At 30.2% G+C, this 20,744-nt stretch overlaps 1 protein-coding gene across 1 annotated transcript in view; it reads right to left on the minus strand.

The window, feature by feature from the left end:
- LOC107439110 (kelch-like protein 41) overlaps window positions 1–20,744 on the minus strand; it is a gene marked incomplete in the record, with an annotated part of 65,599 nt that overhangs the window by 13,709 nt on the left and 31,146 nt on the right. Inside the window, 5 exon segments of the mRNA XM_016051598.3 lie at window positions 705–885; window positions 2,940–3,056; window positions 4,886–5,117; window positions 6,523–6,699; window positions 19,148–19,477. Of these exon segments, the coding sequence (XP_015907084.3) occupies window positions 705–885; window positions 2,940–3,056; window positions 4,886–5,117; window positions 6,523–6,699; window positions 19,148–19,477 (1,037 nt within the window).

A 20,744-nucleotide genomic window follows, 5' to 3' on the forward strand; every position in this document is an offset into this window, starting at 1 on the left:
GCACAAGTTTGCGAAAACCTTTGTTAGAAAAATGAATATATATATATATATGAAGATGTAAATCAAAATAAATTATTACCTGAAACCAATAAGAATATTAAAGTGAGAAAAAATCCGAAAAGCAAAAACCTTTGACTTAGAATTGTATATATCTCTTATAGTATATTTCATTTAGTTTCTGCTTTTTGGATTTTTTTTTCTTGTTTTAATATCTTTATCGTTTTCATGTCAGGTAATAATTTATTTTGTTGTATATTTTCTTCAAGTATTCTTCCAGTTATTACAATAGTTGCTTGGCGCTGTTGTAACTTATGGAATTGTAAGCGTTTTAATTTTTTTATTTATTCTTGTAGCATGATATATCTTAAATTATTGCGATTCAGAGTAACCTTAAACAGTGGTTGCTTTGACTCAATATTTTAAAATGTCCTTCTATTTTTACGGACATTAATTCATTAAACAAATCCATTATTAATTTACTAAAAAAGCTCTTTCAAGTCAAAAATTTATTTGAAAAATATACCATGAAAATTTTTCTTTTATTTGTTAAAATTTCATAAAGAGTGTAAAAAAAATATGGGTAAAAGCATCCCTAATTTATGGTAATAGAGTTCTCTTTCCGAACAATATTTTGAAGTTTATCGAATTGTTTTTAAAAATTAAACAATGAATAAATATCCTAAAAAATAAAGTTGTAGACTTACTCGTGATTTTCATTTTTTCCACCAACTGCGTAGATTTTACCACCAAGTGATGCTGCGCTGTGGTACATGCGAGCTTCATGCATATTAGGTATCTTAGTCCATTGCTTGTTAGATAAATCAAGCCTGTAACATTTTCTTTGGGCTACCATGCTTCCTTTGTCTTTTAGCGGGTTGCAACCTCCTGCGAAATAATCACACAAAACGTTTCGTATTCGCCTAATGAGCATAATCCAAGGTTTAACAGTTCGGTGATATAAGGACCCATATTAAAAAAGTTAAACACCCTAACTTTGCCACTATACATTTATGATATTGTCTTTGTCCTGAATGAGTTAATGTAGGCTTTTTCTTTTCTAGTATTTTGTGTATCTCAACCAAAAAATGTTCAACCAGAATTCGTTTTTTGCTAAAATATCTCGAAACTCGTTAGAAACTCGAAATTACGAAGGGATGTGATTAAATGTACGAGAATTACGATGAGTTAAAAAATTTAAAAAATTAGTGTTAGTTCAAGAATTGTTAATTGCTAAACCTCATAAAAAAGCGGGTAATTTGTTATGTTGAAAGGGCTATTTTCATTGATGAACTTAACAGAAGTTTTCAACCTCAGAAGGTTACAACATCTTGCGAAATAATCACACAAAACGTTTCGTATTCGCCTAGTGAACATAGTACAAGGTTTAACAGTTCGGTGATTTAAGGCCCATATAAAAAAAATGAAATACCCTAACTTTGCAACTATACATTTATGATATCGTCTTTGTCCTGAATGAGCTAACGTAGACTTCTTTTTTTCTTTTGAGACCTATGAAAGCAAAGGTGTTACACGTCTTCAATGATGGCAATACAAAAGATGAACCGATTTCATCCTTAGCATAATCGATACTTTTCAGTAACCAAACCTTAAAGATGCGACTCATATTTATTTTCAACCGAAGTCCAATTTATATATATTAATCATTTTTTTAAATATATTTTTCCAGTATTTTATGCATCTCTACCAAAAAAGTTCTCGAATTCGTTTTTCGCTAAAGTATCTCGAAACTCGTTAGAAACTCGAAATTACGAAGGGATGTAAATAAATGTACAAGAATTACGAGGAAATAAGAAATTTAAAAAATTATTGTTCGTTCAAGAATTGTTAACTGTTAAACCTCGTAAAAAAGAGCAAAATTTGATACGTTGAAAGAGCCATTTTTATTGATGAACTTAACAGATGTTTTCCTTATCGAAGTTACAATTTGTTTGAATTTTCGTAATTTTAGGAGCGTTTTCTTCCAAATTTTTTTATCATTTATACATCTTTTATGTTTTAAATAATAACTATTTTTTCATCTTTGTAAAAAAATGTATTTATCTAACTCGAGATTTTCATTTAATAAGCTCTGCCGAAAGCAACAAAAAATGAGAGTGATAGATGAGATTTTACCAAACGCAAATTTTAACATATTAAAATTTGTAAAATTATTATTTAGTTTTAACATTACATTGATGTCAAAGCTGCGCTGCGGTACATGCGAGCTTCATGCATGCTATATATTTTAGTCCATCATATGTTAGCTATATTGAACTTGTAACATTTTCCTTGAGCTATTATGTTTTCTTTGTCTTTTAGCGGGTTGCAACCTCTTGTGGGATAATCGCAGGAAACGTTTCATATTAATCACCATAAAGTTATTCAAAAGAAATAAAAGCAGTTTCCAGTTTGAACTGTTATGATTATATTTAAAATAGTTATCGAGTTAAATTATTTCGCATTTATTAATTCTTATCGTGTCACACATTTAAATTTTTTTGCGAGAATTCTCCATTATTTTTAAAATCCAGGTTATCATTCGTTTAGTTACTATTAATATATTAAGAAATTGTTTTTTAATATAATCACAATCATCATATTTTTTATTAATATAATTATCTCGAAGATTTTTTTTATAAGAACATCAATTTTTAAGATGAAAAAAACGATGAATGAGAAGCATTCACGAGGATTAATTGAGAGGAGCGTGCAATGGTGGGTGTCTAACAGCATTTTTGAAGTAAAATTATAATATAATTTATATTTTTGCTATTTAGGGTAAGTCTAGACAATTCAATTAAGCATGCATGCACAAGTTGGCAGTGGCTTTTGTTAGAAAAATGAAACTTCCTAATTATTTGGATCCTTTAACAAGACTCTTACAAGATTATGCAGCAAAGACCTGAATTATGTCGTCAATTTCCATTTAACATATTTACCAATTACAAAAACACCTCCGTCCAAATAAACTAAGCAGTGGTTATAAATAGGCTTTTTGGTGTGGGATAATGTCGTCCAATTATTTGCAGAAGGATCAAACAAGTATACTGATTTTCCTATAGTGAAAATAAAAATAATTACTTTAAAAACATGTATAAAAAGGTAATGAAAAGTATTTTATGCAAATTAGTATGAAGTAACGAATAAATTATTAAAAATTAGCAAATAGAGTAACTTTACTCAATAGAAAAACTTTTTGAAGGATATACTATAAAAATTCATTTTTTTATTCTTTATTGCTTGACTAATGATTATATTAAATCATTCATTCAAATTTAATAATTTTCTTGGTGTTGATATTCTTCTCCTACCGAAGCACGAACACAAAAATAAGCTCCTTACCAGAGAGCTCTTAGTGATTAAAGAAGCCTTCACCACCTAAACCTCACATAGATTTGACTGACTTGAAGGATATGGATACTATAGATGGATTGATAATCCTTTCTGATTCTAAATCCGTCTTAGAGGCCATCATAACATCACATTCTCCATAAATTTTCTATTTAAGCAGCTTCAAGGCAAAGGAAAATCCTGTGTGCTATAATGGATACATGTAAATATTGAAAGAAATGAGGGTGCTGACTCCCTGGAAGAGAAAACCTGAGACCATGACCATTGTACCACCATCACACTTGCTGTTACAAATACAGTGGCCAGATCCAGACTTTTAACCTCATTCCCATAAAGAACCACTCATCACAAATTTCGACTTTCCGAAAGTCCTTATACCCAAAATCGCAAGATTAAGAACTCTTCACTATAAGGGCATAAATATCCAGCCTGTTGAAACAAGATCTTACATGCAGTGGGAAAACTGGTCAGAAATTCAACCGCTCACACCAAAACATATATTTGAATGTCCAGCCTTCATTTCAAGAACAATAAAGCTTGGTGCAATTCCACTCATGGATCCACTGCAGTTGGTATTCTATAGCCAAAGTGCTCCGGAATTGGCAACCACAGCTGTTGCGAACATTTCGGTGAAGACTAGTGTCTGTATTTTTTTCTTTTTTGATAAATATATGGAGGTGAGATATAAGTATCTTAGCAACTATGAATTATCTGAACAAGAATAAATAATTATCTGAGATAAATCATTAAAATGAATTATTTTCTTTTATTCCTTGTTATTAATTAAGAATTTAAATTCTTGAATTTTAGATGGTGAATTTTAAATTTTTCTATGTAAAGTTATGCGTATATTAAATTATCCTTACATAGAATGATAACTATATAGTATATCATATAGTTATTATTCTATGTAAAGTTGTTCGCGTGAATTAGAATTATAGAAAAACAAGGTTCTGTCTCCTCAGAAACTTCGAACAATCAGATGCAATATCTGACTATGAGACTAAGTTCTTAATTTAAATCAAATTTACTAGTGTATAGTATTGGTATGATGCTAATTAAGTTGAATGCTAATTAAGCCTCCAACGCATAGGCACAAGTAAAATCACATTATTTAAATACTTAAACTACTAATCAGAATTCATTCACAGTGTTCTTTCTTCCGAGTGAGTTTTTCAAGTCCATTTCTGAAAAAAGGAGCTCTTAATGTTAAATAGAAACAAAATAAATCTTATAAAAATAAATCAAAGGAGATAAATATGTTTAACATTATCATAAAGTTAAATTCAATAAAATTCAGTCACTATTTTTGCCCTTAAAAATAATCAAGAATGCAAAATTCAGCTTCCATTTTTCGATTTCACCTAAAGGAAAAACTTACGAAATGTCGCACGGCGTTTAAGCAATTTTTTTAAACCTTTCTAAAGACTAAAATATTTAAATACCATCAACAATCTGATTTAGGACACCTTGTAAGAAAAATTGAAAAAAGGTGATTAATATTAAAATAAATTACAGTATCAAAAATACGTACCAAAGTGTTTATCATCTTCATCATTTTCAGTTACTCCACCTACCACAATAATCTGCTCTTTTGTCTTTAGATTTGAATCATTCAAATCTTCTACGTTTGAATTTTCATTCTCTGTACTTGATTGATAATGTGGAGTCTGTTTTGCCCGTCTGTCTTTTCGCACATCATGCATAACGTCAAACTTTAATCCATATCTAGTTTTTCCATTTTCTGGCATTTTTAAAATTCTTCCCTAAAATAAAAACAAAAAACGAAACTGAGACTCACATGCTCAGAATTTTTTTAATAAAAAATACATTTATAAGCGTGTTTTGAAGTTTGATTAAAAAATAGATATTTTTCATTGTATTCGGTTAAAATATAAAACTACATTAGATATAGAAACAGCTCCAATCTAACTGATCGAATCAATTCATGTAAGCATCAACAATGAAAGCAATAAGCTGATTCGAAGGACAAACAATGCAGTTAATAAACCATTTCAGTTAAGGAAAATTAGCATGCTTAAGCCTCTTGTATACAAATGTTAAAATTAAAATTATATTATGAAAATTTCACCCGAATATTTTGTCCGTATTCACTGTACATATTTTTACACACCTTCGCCAATTTCAAGTTTTTAAGTCTCATAGTTTTTGCGCTGCTAGACATATTGTAACATTAACCTGATCGCTCTAAACAACGGCTCTTGCTATTTTTAATGTTGAGAGAATTAAACAACCCTAGCAGCAAAATAACTTGGGCTCTCAATGGATCAATATTCACCAATCTTGGCTCAATAAGAGTTCAAAGAGTCATTATTTTTCCTGTATTAGCCCTATATAGAATTGTCTAATTCACCCGATATTTTACACCGACTTTACAACCGGTATCAGACCTATATAGAATTGTCAGATTCATCCGATATTTTGCATTCATTGTTCAGCCAATATAGGCCCTATGTTGGCCCTATATAGGCATATATTGGTCCTTTATAGTACAAATATTAAAAATTCTAAACATCCCAATATTGGTACCTCGGTGCATGTTCATGTAAGACTCATATTGAGCCAATTTTGAGCCCAACTGGGGCCAATGTAAGAAACTGGCCACTAGATGGCACACAAAACTTTCTCTGAAGTTTCTTTTTTTTTCTGAAGAGAGTTGTGGACGAGATTATAAAAGATGGATGGCGGTTTTCGATAAATGTTCTGTCTACGTTAATATTTGTCTGTTATCTGCTATGTGCATCTATAGCTTTGAATAAATTAATTTAAGATGCAGGCGACTCGTCTTTTGTGTGAAAGTTTAAAAGTCTTTACACCAAGGTAAATTTGTTGCTGGGGAAGCTATTATTCGAAGGAGAACTAGAATTCTGTCGATGTGTACAGAGTTACCACTAAACGTTACACAATCACCCATACAACAGTGTTTTCGCACACTAGAATTTCAAATGTCCTCGGAAATCTTTATAAAAATTATAATTTTAAATAATTTGGATATTTCATTTCTAAAAATTCCTCCTAATACTTATGATTTAGTCCTTCAACCACTTGTCCAACTAACAAAAATGACGCGTATGATCATTACAAGAAAAAAATTGTGACACTCTTATTTTTAAAAATTACGTTTTAATTTAAACTTAGATCGAGAGAGACCTTCCACTTTTTCCTAGTCGATTCTTCAGGCTCTAAATCAAAGGAGTCTTTTTCGTCCGCATCGTCAATTTGATATCTATCTTCTGATTCGTCCTCACTGTCGTCAGACTCATCCACCCTCCTATCGTCACGTTTCAGCCTATCAGTCTCATCATGTTTCTTTCTTTGAGAATGATCCTAAAGTAGAGATGAAATCGTTTTTCTAATACAAAATAATTATTTAGCTCAGATCACAAAAAAAGAAGAAAAACACGACTTATTTTATAATGGAATAAACAAACAAAAAGTACGAGGGAGAAAAAGGCGGATTTTTATGATTGGGGTGAGGGGAATGAAAATTATTGAAAAAGAATACATGTTAAATGGTCAAAAAGAATATAAAGAAAATCAGCGCTAAGCTTTAGAATTAAGAACAAGGCATCACGATCAACAGTACAACGATCTCGCCGCTGGTTCCGCAGAAATAGCTAAAGAGAAGAAAGATATTGAAGTAATTCAAATTAATACTCACCTACTAATACTACAATAATAAGGCATCACGGAATAACAAAAATACACCTAGCGATACATAAAAAATATTTATTTTTATTCTTCCATTTAAAAAAGAAAACATAACCATAATTGACGGGTCAAAATGAGCTACAGGTGGCGTAGAACAGAACTCTCTACTTATGGCAACACTTCGCATGCTTTCATCATTAGGGTGTGGAGAGTCATAGGAGAAGGATGTATGTTAATTCCTGTCTTGATTTTCAAATGGACTAGAAACTTTTAAGTTGGGAAACTATATAGAACCGAAAATTGTATTAAACATAGTTCTAAAAGAAAGTGTCGAGGATATTTTAAAAAATATTTTTGACAATTACATACGAAAAATATTAAGAAAGGGGAAAATATCGTAGTACATTCCTATACAACTAAAAAGAAAAGGAAAGAGAAGTAGGTGAGAGGAGGAAAGAGAAGGGGTTAATGTTCTTTTTTTTTGAACAGCTAATCACGCCAATATCAATGTCTTAACCTCAAATAAAAATTCTTATTTAAAAACGATTTAGAGTATGTTTTTATTATATTGCAATTTACTTTCTATTTTAGTTGGTGCAATTATGTTTTAAAAGCAATTGGATAAACTTCATTGCAACAAATACTTTTTTTTGGAATTTAAATAAAATCACGGTTATTGTCATCAATACATAATTGGGTACTTGCAATTCAAGAAGTAGTGAAGTGATTATGCCTAACCATGTGATTTAAATCAGATTTAATTGTATACCCGAATGCGAAATCACTAGTGCGTGTCAAACTTGATTGGTTTCTAAATCGGCAAATGTCACGATTTACGAACAATGACGTCAGTTGAAGGTGTCCAATGGACATGATTCCCTACTGAGGAAATTTAAATATTCATGTGATACTATACAGGTTGTTCCATACCATAATGTGGTGTGACTTTTCGTTGTTCGACAACATGTCATACAGGTCACACTACAACATCTTGTAATGAGAGTTTCTGAAGACTTGGATAGTTATTGGTTGTGCCATGGATCAAATAATTTTTTTTATGCTTCGTAATCAAAACCCTGCATTCCCTGAAATCGGTTCACTGAGAAAAAATATGGTCAAAACACAATATTCTGGAATATTTATTTCATATATTTAAATTTGCCATAAAATATTGGGAAACATAATATACTCTGAGATACTATGATATACATAATGAACATGAAATACTATGGGAACACCAGAAAGATCAGTAATTTTTAGCGGAACGCTTTGGTAATGATTATGTTAAAATTAAGAGCAAAATATGGTTTTATAATACGGAAAAAAATTTTGAAATTGAAATTAAGCTCTGTAGTTTTAACATAACATAGCTTAAAAAGCATTTATTCGGTTAAATTTACTTTTCAGTTTTGTAAGTTTACTAAATGTGGGGTAATAAGAGCTATAATTTTGAAAACCAAAATTTCCAGCTGTTACCATATGAATATAAAAATTATCAAACTATTTAAATACAGTATATTTTGGTTTTTATTACCAGAATTATATTTATTTTTACCAAAAATATAGTTACCATACAGTGCTGTAATTTTACCAAAATTTTATCTTCTAATACATATTGGAATTTACCTCGAGGAATAGTGACACGACATGAAAACGTTTGTGAATTTGAAAGTCTTCTTTATATTGCAAATCTTCTTTACCAAAACTAAAAACTAAGATGTGAAAATGCACACCATTCTTTCTTAAAAAATTATTTGATTGACCTCATAAAACGATGAAATTGGATTGAATACAGTTTTTATGAATTTTAAATACAATATAAACAACTTTTTAACTAAAAACAGTTTTCTTTAAAAAAAAAAATTGCCCCGAAATACTAGACCGTGAAATATACTATTAGCACGCAAAGTTCCACAGAACTGAATTATTCCGTCTGAAAAAAAAAGAATTAACATTCAAAACATTTTTGTATCACATAGAATATTGAATTTAAATTGTGAGCAAAATTCATTCGTTGATTTTGGTTTTACACTCTTTGGCTGGAAGGATTTCCCCCAAAACTTCTTTCATCGTCTTGACACAATTTATTCACTGACTGCTCCTTTTTCATGTACTTTATTTTGCCAAACTTTACATGTCGTACTTTATTTTGATTATTTTCAATGAAGCCGTGGCATTATATCAACTTTGTGCCATGAGATCAATATCAATGTTTATCTAGGCCTTTCTACCAAAATTGCTTTTTCAAGACAATAAAAAAATAAAAATAAGGTCTAGTTTATAAAGAGAAAAATTTTTGAAGTTTAAATTGTGTTGAATTTTTTCTGGAAGTTCAGGAAAGGAATGAGAAAAAAAATACTTATCTACAAACTTTTCTTTCTTTAAAGTGTGCTGGAGTAAAAATAGTGTCTTCTTATGCAAGTATTTAAATGAATAGTTTTAGAATTATTTTGAAGCTAATTCATTACAAGCATGCATTTGTAATTCGGCTTCAAACATCGTATTATTATTAAGGTACAAAACAGACTTCTGTTTCAGAAATTATTTCTTAAGCTATAATTTTTTCCTACTATTTAAACATGACAGGAAAATTGGTTTTGATATAAATGAATTTGCTTAAAATAAGTTCATGAAGAGCACTTATTACAACACAAAGCTGTTTTTCTTATAAAAATAATTAAGTAAAAATAACATTATTATGAATTGTAAAGCAATTAATTATGCAGTGGATTAAACTCGTTAAAACAGAGTAAGGAACATGAAATGAAGTTGGGAAGACATATAAATATTTAAAAAAAAAGTTCGGTACAACATTTATTTTTAAGATTAAAAAATTATTAGTTATGCTACGCTACAACTTTCATATTTAAAGTTAAACATCCCTTTTATCTAGATAATATGACTCTTACAGAAAAAGATATTTCTATCCCAAGGAGCTAAGTCCTTGCTCGCTACCGCCCTCCATCGCCGATTATTGCTTCGCAAACATTGTTTTTGCTGGGCGCAGAACAGTTTTTCTTCGAAATTTCAGCGTATTCGTTTGAAATATAAATATATTAAAAAAATTCTGTTTGCTTAAACTTGAGTTATGCTTTCTGTTTGCTTATGCCCCTATTTCTCACGTCCAAACATTTCCTTATGACTCTAATAAGATCTATTGGTAAACAAAGATAATTTTACTTAGTAATCTATTTTTAAAATAACATTTGAAACTAAAGGTATGTTTTTATAAAAAATTTGGTAAGTTTACAACCTTGATTTAATATTTTTGCTTACCAAAACTGGCTGATGCATTAAATAGAATTTGTGCATGTATCACGCTGTGCATGAAATTGATCGTTAAGTTTTTAATCATTTAATGAATCTCTTTGTCTGAAATTTATAATATTATAGTAATACAATTTTCAAAAAATTTAATTGCAAAACGGTTAATAAGATTAGGCACTTACTTAAAAAAGCTTATCTTAAAATATATCATAATAAGGCAAAATCACAAAATTACGTAATAATAAAGTAACAACTCTAGTTTTAAACCCTTTGAAAACAATCAAAAACAAAAAGTTAATAACAACATATAGAATCAGAAAAAATAAATATTGCAGGTAAATACCTTTAAATTTGGAATTCGCGAAAGTAAAGACCTATATGGGGCGTTGTTATTTGAGACGAATTCCTGCTAGCAGAACAACAGGATCATCAGTTGCACTGGAGATTTCTTCAATGTAGTATGGTAATGTTCCTTCCTTATTGTGGCATATTAAATTTAAAAAATGAAAATGTATGATATTCTTTCGTATGCAAGTGAAAACAAAATGGAATCTCTTTTTTTTAAAGAAGGAACATCCAAAACACATCGGAAAATATTTGTAATTAAAGTTAAAACCTAGTGTCTGATAAATCGTTCTACTGAATTTAATGATCTAGTGTGAAAGGTCTATTTAAATTTTACATTCCATACTTTTCTGTACCATATTACTTCAAACATTAAAATCATGCAAAAAGTATACAGAAGCACAGATACCATTATGTTATACCATTTAATTTTGCGAAAAAAGTTTCTTGGCAACAATTTTTACCAAAAAATTTTAAGTTTCAATAAAAGATCATTATTTTTAAAATAAAAAACGAAAAATAAAGAATGCTTTCGATAAAAACAATTGTTTTAAAAATTCCCCACATTAAAATTAAAAAAAACTTTCAGATTGTTTCTTTTTTCTAGTCCTAAAGTTCTTAATCAGACGTAGAAAACCTTTCTATAGAGAACGATCATCAAATTTGAGAAACAAATTATTTACAAGTAAATTTTTCGTAATAAAAATCATAACACTTACTTGCTTTAGAAATCCGGAGAATTCCAAATGAAATATTCTTAGTTTGAAAATTTTATTCTCAAATAATATATACATAGATTATCCCTTCATTTCTTTTAGATGACTTACCACACAACAAAATTTTATAATTGTAAGATCTCGATATGAATTTCAATATGTAACTTAAAAACAGAATAGGTGAATTCTAGTTGAAATTATTCATTCAAAATTTAAAAATACTTACCAGGAAAACGAAAAAAATTATCAATAATCAACACAAATGATACTATTTCAAGTAATTTGGATGATGCTTTATTGTTGTTTTCTGAATTATATAGATTCAAAAATATACTCTATTCCATAAAGAAGAAGAATATTCCATAACTATTACAGTTCTGCACGTTCTGAAATCACATTTATTCATTGAAATGAAGTAATCAATGTCGATTTCACTCTTATTTGTAATGAATTGAACCAACAAATAAATATTTTACCTTATTACACACATCTGTAACAGTATGCTATCACGAAATCCGAAGTTATCGGTTGCAAATTTGTTAATAATCGAAGGATAAAAATTATTGAGAAATTGTTGTTCAAATGTTGGGCGTGCTCTGTTTAAGAAAGATTTACCAATGTTCTGAGTCGTTTTTTTCAAGTTCGTCTGGCTTTTCCTTAGAGAAATTTAGCTTCTTATTTGCTGCTATAAAAAAGACGTCCTACTCTGCCTACGTTTTTGATAGAACTAAATGAAAACTTAATAACTGAAACCTTGAAAATATACTACTCGCTAGAGGGCACGTTCAAGCATCGTGATCGCGAATGCAAAAATATTTTATCGAACAAAAAAGGCAGACGATTTTAAAAATCAACTAAAAAAACGGAATGAGGTGGGACTGTAGAGTCACTGCATTCTGTTGTGAAGACTTTGCAGTTACTTTCTCTAAGCATTAAAATTATTTTTAAAAAATGTCTAGAAAGGGCGCTCTCAGATCGAAAAATGATAAAAACATATTTGTTTTCAAGCAGCATAAACGGCGCGGTCTGAGGACATAATTAGCTCACGCTTATGCAAATGCTTCAGTTGAAATGGTTAGCCACTCAACAAGATTCGCTGTTTCATAGAGATTCCAGTTAGCAGTGCCATCTGTTGAAGTAGTTTTTATTCAGTCTTATGTCGTTAATTTTTAAGCAGAACGCAGCAAATAATTTATTTCCAGCTTCTTTCGTTTTTCTATTTTCAAAAAAAAAAAATTTAATTCAAAATCGTCGAACTTCTTGACTTTTTTTTAATACACTAAAGACCAGAGATGCTAACTTGCTCCAGACAGCAAATATATATTTTGAAGTGGTAGTTCATCAATTGTGATTCTTGGTTTAATAAATTCAATTTAGTAGATTTTTATCCACCACTATTTCTAAATAATTCGTAAGCTTATATAATTCACCACTGTATAGTACTAATGTCATGCTATACCTTTTAAAAAGCAAGCAAAAGTACTCAAATATTTGCAAAATTTACTTTGTTGTTATTTACCGTATTTTTTTTATTATTTTGTCTTGTCCGGAGCAGTTGGCACCTCTGAAAGACTATAAGCCCTAAAAGAGACACATATTTTTATTTACAGAGTAAAATGTCTGAATAGTTTTATTGAAAAAATACAAAAGTAGTTTGCGAACAAATGCATTATTAATAGTTACTTGTCAAGATTCAATCCAGAATTTTCCATGATCATACTAAAAAATATGCAGACTAAATTTTAAAAAAATATGCAGTGTGCAATAAGTAGGAAAAAAATCCTTTGTTCAATTTAATTCGATAAGCACAACTCTATGACAAAAATATCACAATTTTGAGAGAAATTCGTATAAGTAGTCTGGATAGAGATTTTATTTTAAGTAGATAAAAATAAAAATATTAAAGTTTTTAGATTATTTCTGTAGTTATTGCTTCAAAATGTTTTCCATCATTGCGAAAAAAATATTTAGCGGAAATTTAAAATAAAGCTTTCTATCGATGTAAAATAAAGCCTCCTATTGATATTCTAGTATTAAAATTATTGTTTTTATCTACACTAAAAAATACATTTTCCTCCTTCTTTAAAATACGTTGATGTTTCTTTTCTTCTTAGATATATTATTATGTTTTTCATTTAAGGAATTTCTTATTTTGTTATTTGCCAACTAGCAAATAAATAATGTTTAGAAAATCAATATTTCCGGGAACTCTCGGCCCTTTAAATAAAATGCATATCTATTTTTAATCATTGAGTTCATGACTTTAAGAGAAACTTCGAAACATTGAATTACAATATTTGTTTTAATTCTAACCGCTAACAAACAAATATTATTGCTTCAAATTGTCCCACATATGTATTTTTTACATTATATTTCTCATTCAGACTGTCTTTTGAAGTTTAGATTAAATATTTAAAAATTAAATTGTGGCTTACAGAATAATTTTGCTACCTATTTTCTTTATTCAATTTTTTTTAAAAATCATTTTTAAGCGGAAAATTTTGCAAAAAAAGGATTTTAAAAATATCTTTCTTAATGATAAAAATTATTCTAAATCTGAAGCCAGGATACGTAGTAGTTTTTATTTACTAATTAACTTTTGAATTGAAAATTGCTTGATAATTAATGCAACTAAATAAAGAAATGGAAGAAGGTGTGAAAGAGGGTGCAATGTATAAATATGGGCACCTCTCTCCAATGAGCTATTGGAAGTGTTGCAGACGGTATGACAAGACTATAGACGAGACTACTTATTGATATAAATTAACATAGAGCAATTGGTACACTTGATATAATTGCAACCATTACATAAGTACATGCAACTTCAATTATTGTATGGTATTTGTTCTGAACTGCAAACTTTTTACAAGTACGTTAAAACATTTCTTTAATTTTTTTTACTGTTAGTTCAAAGGGATTTTACAGTAATATATTAAGCTGTTTTAAGAAACAGGCCTTACCAGTGAGTGCTTTCAGGTTACACCTGAAAGTGGCCATCTTGCTACGATGGGAAAGTAGACGTGAACAACCTTCTTCCTCCTCATTCTGTCGACAAATTAAAGGTGGCAGATTTATGGGACCTCTGAAAACGTACTACAGCGAGGCAATGAAAGTATAATTGTAAAAGAAACGACGTCTCCTAACAACCAACGATGTTATGGAGCATTAAACCTCGGCCAACATTCATAACTAAACGTCTGAGATAAACGGGCAATAAGCGGATTTTTAAGTTACTAGTATAAATTCTATGGACTTGCACACCTCCACCGATGCTCACTTTATTGCTGTTGAGTTGAAATGGAGGATGGAAAAATATTTCTTTATAAAAGAAAATAATGTTTCAGAATCAAGTGTTGCTCTACTTGTGACCTCTGGATTACCAGCATCAATAGTCTCCCCTGCAAGTCACCATGATAAATAAGCACTCCAAGCTCTGTAAAGAGGCTATTGTAACTTCGTAATGTTTCAATGATATTTATATGTTCGACACGTCCCCTGGATTAAAAATTAAAAAAAAAACTATTTGAGGAATTAAAGCAGTAAAGCGTAGCCTCAGTATGTCCATGAGGCTTCATATCTGAATCGCCCTATAAGGACCAGTTCGAGAAATCGCTTGTCAAAAGTGCTCGTATTCCGTTGAAATTTCCAAGAATTAGAGGCAAGCCATAAGGAAGGGTTGTGAAGATTAGAGTTACTGCCATCTAACTTCGTTAGAATAGAGAGTTACGACATATGTGNACCAGTGAGTGCGTTCAGGTTACACCTGAAAGTGGCCATCTTGCTACGATGGGAAAGTAGACGTGAACAACCTTCTTCCTCCTCATTCTGCCGACAAATTAAAGGTGGTAGATTTATTGGACCTCTGAAAACGTACTACAGCGTGGCAATGAAAGTATTGTAAAAGAAACCACGTCTCCTAACAACCAACGATGTTATGGAGAATTAAACCTCGGCCAACATTCATAACTAAACGTCTGAGATAAACGGGCAATAAGCGGATTTTTAAGTTACTAGGATAAATTCTATGGACTTGAACACCTCCACCGATGCTCACTTTATTGCTGTTGAGTTGGAATGGAGGATGGAAAAATATTTCTTTATAAAAGAAAATAATGTTTCAGAATCAAGTTTTGCTCTACTTGTGACCTCTGGATTACCAGCATCAATAGTCTCCCCTTCAAGCCACCATGATAAATAAGCACTCCAAACTCTGTAAAGTGGCTATTGTAACTTCGTAGTGTTTCAATGAAATTTATTTATTCGACAAGTCACCTGATTTGAAAATTAATAAAAAACTTATTGAGGAATTAAAGCAGTAAAGCGTAGTTCCTCAGTATGTCCATGAGGCATCATATCTGAATCGCCCTATAAGGACCAGTTCGAGAAGTCGCTTGTCAAAAGTGCTCGCATTCCGTTGAAATTTCCAAGAATTAGAGGCAAGCCATAAGGAAGGGTTGTGAAGATTAGAGTTACTACCATCTAACTTCGTTAGAATAGAGAGTTACGAGAGTGTAACATTCTCCGATTGGTCGAGAGCCAAAATAATTTACCGAAACAAAACGAAGGAACCTTTTTCTCGTAGACATAACATGGAGTGATCGACAAAGTATTTTTATCTAGCGAAATCTCATAATTTAGGGTAGATATTATTTTCCCATATTTTTAAAACTATTTTAAACTGTTCAAGGTATCTGTTATAAACAAATACAATGTTAAAAAAATCTTTTATTTTTTGAAATAATTAGATTTTAAAAATTATGATTGCTCTACTTGTCAATTTTATCAAGTTATTTGTGTTATTATATGCCGAATAAATAATTAATTATTTGAGAAAATTTTAGCTGTCTCCCTAAGAAATTATTCATTGGAGGAAATTTTGTAACAAACTAAAAATAAATTTCCTTTTTATATTTAAAGAGCTTAGTTTGTACATAAAAAATTTGCTGTATTTTGGAGTAGTTTCTTGTCTCTTGGCTGGGAAAAGAGAAACGAATCGTAACGCAATTTAATATCGGTACCATAGCAACAAGGAAAGTTCTGAAATAGCTGTAGTTTATTCATTGCGGAAGAAAAAGAGATTGTTGAGAAATGTTGCCAAATGTGGTAACCACTCCATTATCTTTTTCTCTTGCAATCCAGCTGTTTCGGACAATTTTGAAGCCATCGTTGTAACTCACAAACTAAGAGTTAGATATCAGGAACTCTAGTGAATACTACATGCTTTCAAAGGAAGAAAATTGACGAAGCACTAAGATTTATTAAATGGCTCATTAGTGGCCTTTCCTTTGTCGACAACGATGATAATATCAATGCTACAGACAAACCAGATAAGGACTTACATCTTTAAGGATAAAAAATTCTGCAGAGACACTCGCTGAGAAGTGTGGGCTCAATGTGCTGTGTGCTAAACGCGATTCAACATAGATTGCGACAGAGCTGAAAGAGCAGGTTTTGATAGCGATTTCTGTTTATAAAAATTTTTTGGTAATAAAGCAACTCCCACCCCCCATTCTGTTTCGTTTTCTCCGATTTTAAAACGGTAAAATGATTTCCTGGAACATTTTTTTAGTTGTTTGTGCACTCCAATTTCTGGTGTATTTTTCTTAATCTTTGCGAATTAAAATAACTGATATTAATCGGATGAGCTTCAAGCGTAAGTCCCAATTTCACTTTTAATTCAGCTTCAGATCAAGGAATACCAGCTTATCTAGGAATTTAAGGTGGTAAAAGCCCTGCACACTGTCATTTAGTTAACTTGCAATAGTCATTAATGAGGAGCAAATATATTGAATATCTTTCTTATTTAAGTAACTTTAAGTTTAAAACAAAATAAGTTATTAATATTTACAACTTCTCCCCAAGAAAATAAGTACAAAATCTCTAAAAATCTGAAAAATATCTCAGGAAAAATAAAATGGTTGTATGAGAATTACTTTAAAAAGACTTGACACTTTTTTTTTCATGAGAGTTTCCATCTGGTATTTGAAAACTTAATTAGGGTGAAAAAACATTTCTTAATACATGAAAATAAGCATAATTATTTCCATTTTGACGTTTTTCATTATAATTAGCCAACTTTCTCAACTGAACTAAATGGAATCGAATCTTAATCTGACATGCAATTACATTAACATGAGGGTGAATCCGATAAGATGTTCTCAAATTTAAGACAATCTCATTAACAAACTCTAAGTAAGAATTCCTTTCGCATTCAGAATGAATCGTTTACTGATCCAAGCTGAAAACTAATTCATATTCTTCTTATTTTCCTTATAATTAAAACTTCGGAGCACCGAAACAATGTTTCACTGATAAACAAAAGAAGTTAGGAGTAATTCATCACAATCTTTTGTTCACTTGCCAAACACTAAGGCAATGGAAATACAAAATGTTTCATTATTTAGTTCCTAAAAATTTAATACTGCATTAAGGAGATAATTTAATCATTCAAGAAATCGATTATAAATGTATGAATGACAGATGAAAAGTGTCTGAAATCATTAATTGCGTAATTTATATTTTGTTTTTGAAGGGAGCTATGGATAATTGTAATTTTTTTTAACGTAAACTGTGTTTAAACAAATTGTAGAGGGAACAAAATATTTATTTTTTTGCACAAGTGCATGTTACGTGAAACTGAAAATAGAATGAGGGAGGAAATGAATGTTGTTGTTTTTTAAAAAGAAGCAATAATTTATTCTAAATAAATGCAACTGAAATGAATTATTATTGACAGCTTTAAATATCCGAACAAATAAGGTTAAAAATCAATAATTTAGTTACCTTTTACCTCAAATTACCGTAAATTTAGGTAAGTTGCCAAATTTAAATGAATACAAACATTTAATGCATTCAAGCCCCACACTAATGAATTTGGCAGATTTCAGGGAGGAAAAGGGGTATTTTGTTCATTTTTACATCAATGATCCTCAAATACCTAAAATTAAGCTATCCAACCTGTTTAAGTATGTTTTAAAAAATACTCTCTGAAACTATTCAGTAGAACCAGATTATTTATATATATATCAGGTAAGTTAATACTTGATATAGACAAATAAATGTTATGATTTTATTTTAATACGGTACTATGGTTTGTGCTGCGAATTCATTGGTTAAGACATTGAGTTATTATTGTGAAAGACTAGTGCTTTGTCTTCTGTGGTGGCTTGAAGCTTCACCAGCTTCTCTGCGAATTAATAGCAACCACTGCGCAATGCTGACCACATTACTATCATCATGCGTTTGGTCATCAAATTGCACAGCCTTAACCTCTATGATACCCTCGATCCTCAACTAAATGTTACAAGTGGACTTTAGGCTGGCTGGCAGACGGAAGAAGTGGAAAACATACAGGAAGCGTATAGGGGCATACGCTCGAGTAAGGAAGCACAGAAGTGATGCGCACGTGACAATACAAAAGTATAGGATGAGCCTCCCATTGGTCTTACGCATCCCTCTCGCTCCCTCTGGGTATATATATTACCATTAGTCCTTCTAAATTTTGTCAATTTACTCACAATAACTTTCTTACTCTCAAAATTGTTTTGATTGTCATATTGAATTGTTTGTCATATTGAATTAAAAATGAATCTTCAGTCCCTTGAGGATAGTTGTGAAATTGAAATAATATCATTAAATAATACTGGAGAAACCTATTTTTTACCAAGAAAAAGTAAACAGATTTACTTGTATGAAAAATATATAATTCATGCCAATCGCTTTGAGTATTTTGCTAAAGCTTTTAAGACTTCAGAGTTATTACTACAATATGCTAATTAGGATACTATAAAACTCACTTTTTGGTCGTCATCCGATATTGAAGAGCTGTCCGAAGATTTAAAGAATTTTTTAAAATTTCCGAAATCAAAAGATATCGGTGAAAACAAAGTTTTATCTTCAATCTCATCATCTTCTCTTTCCTGGTAATTATCCATATCTTTACCACTGTAATTTACTGAAACTTTACTCAAAGATTCATCAGATGATTTGTTCAAGACATCAGTTGCTTTCTTCTTTTTTGGGAATGATTTCCTTGTTCGATAGCCTCTATAAGCAGCTTGCAATTTAGTCGCTGCTGCCTCTTTGGAATAATTTTCGTAACGATCTGGATCGAATATATTCGGATCCTGGTAAAAGGACAAACAAAGTTTGGTTTTTAGTGAAAGAAATATGCATAATCTGAAATTTTTATTGATTATATGTAAACTAAATTGAAATGCTTAAGTATACAAAATATTGCTGAATATACTGCCTAAAGTTTCATCAATATTTAGTTAAACAGAAGTTTAATATTATAGCTTAGAGCTGAAATAACTAATATCCCCTTGAGATCTGGTGTGCGGAACATCATCTTCAATCCATAATATTCTAAGTAATAATCATTAGAATTACAGCATTTTTGTTTTATTTGATAAGCAAGACGCGATCGCTTTATTAGGGAATATCTCGAAACTTTAGTATTCCGACTAAAGGATATATATATATATATATATATATTTTTGGNATAAATACAAGAAAACACGAAGAAAGTTAAGAAAGTTCATTTATTGCGCTTAAGCTGCAAGTAAACAGAACTCATTAGATAAGCTCAAAATGAGGAATAAAACAAATAAAAATTATAGACATATGAAAAAAAGGGGGGCAAATAATGAGTAAAAAAATAACAAACAACAGCTTAAAAAAAAAAGGATGAATTTTTATTTAAAAAAACCGGGGGAAAAAAAAAGAAAGATATGATCTTGTCATCAGCCCACACGATCATATCCGCAAAACAGTGCTTTCTGATATTATATCAATATAGCCAAAGCAAAATGTATTAATACAATAGTGTGAGGAGCACTCAAAAAAAATTTTTATAAAAATTACAAGAAATAAAATCGAACACAAAAAGTAAATATAAGTAAAAATAATGTTAAAAACAGAAAATAAAATAAAATAAAGAGAAAAAACAGCATAAAAAATGGACTATAAAGCGAGTAGCGAAATCAGATTTACTTACATGGACGGAAAATTTTTCAAGAATGATTTAAAAATGTTTTCGCAGAAAGATTGCCAGATTACAAAATATGAAAACAAAAGCGCAAATTGAGTGTAACTAGAGGGTTTTAAAGTGCCGTTTTTACTGCACTGCTGAAGTGATTTGTTATTCTGTGCATTGATTTGTTAGTTACCAAGGATGGGCCCGAAATGGATGTGCGCAAGGTAATATTATACTGGATAATTTTAAAAATTGACCATAAATAGTTTTAGAAAATAGATGTTTATTTAAGAAAATATATAAAATAGAAAAGAGAAACATAAATTGCCTGTTTTGCAAATAATTTTAGCCACGGATTTGCACGAAATGGATTAGCACATGGAAAAATTATATAAATTATCAAAGAAAAAATTTTT

This window comes from Parasteatoda tepidariorum, chromosome 5 (assembly GCF_043381705.1).
Source record: "Parasteatoda tepidariorum isolate YZ-2023 chromosome 5, CAS_Ptep_4.0, whole genome shotgun sequence".
NCBI classification, from domain to species: Eukaryota; Metazoa; Arthropoda; class Arachnida; order Araneae; family Theridiidae; genus Parasteatoda; species Parasteatoda tepidariorum.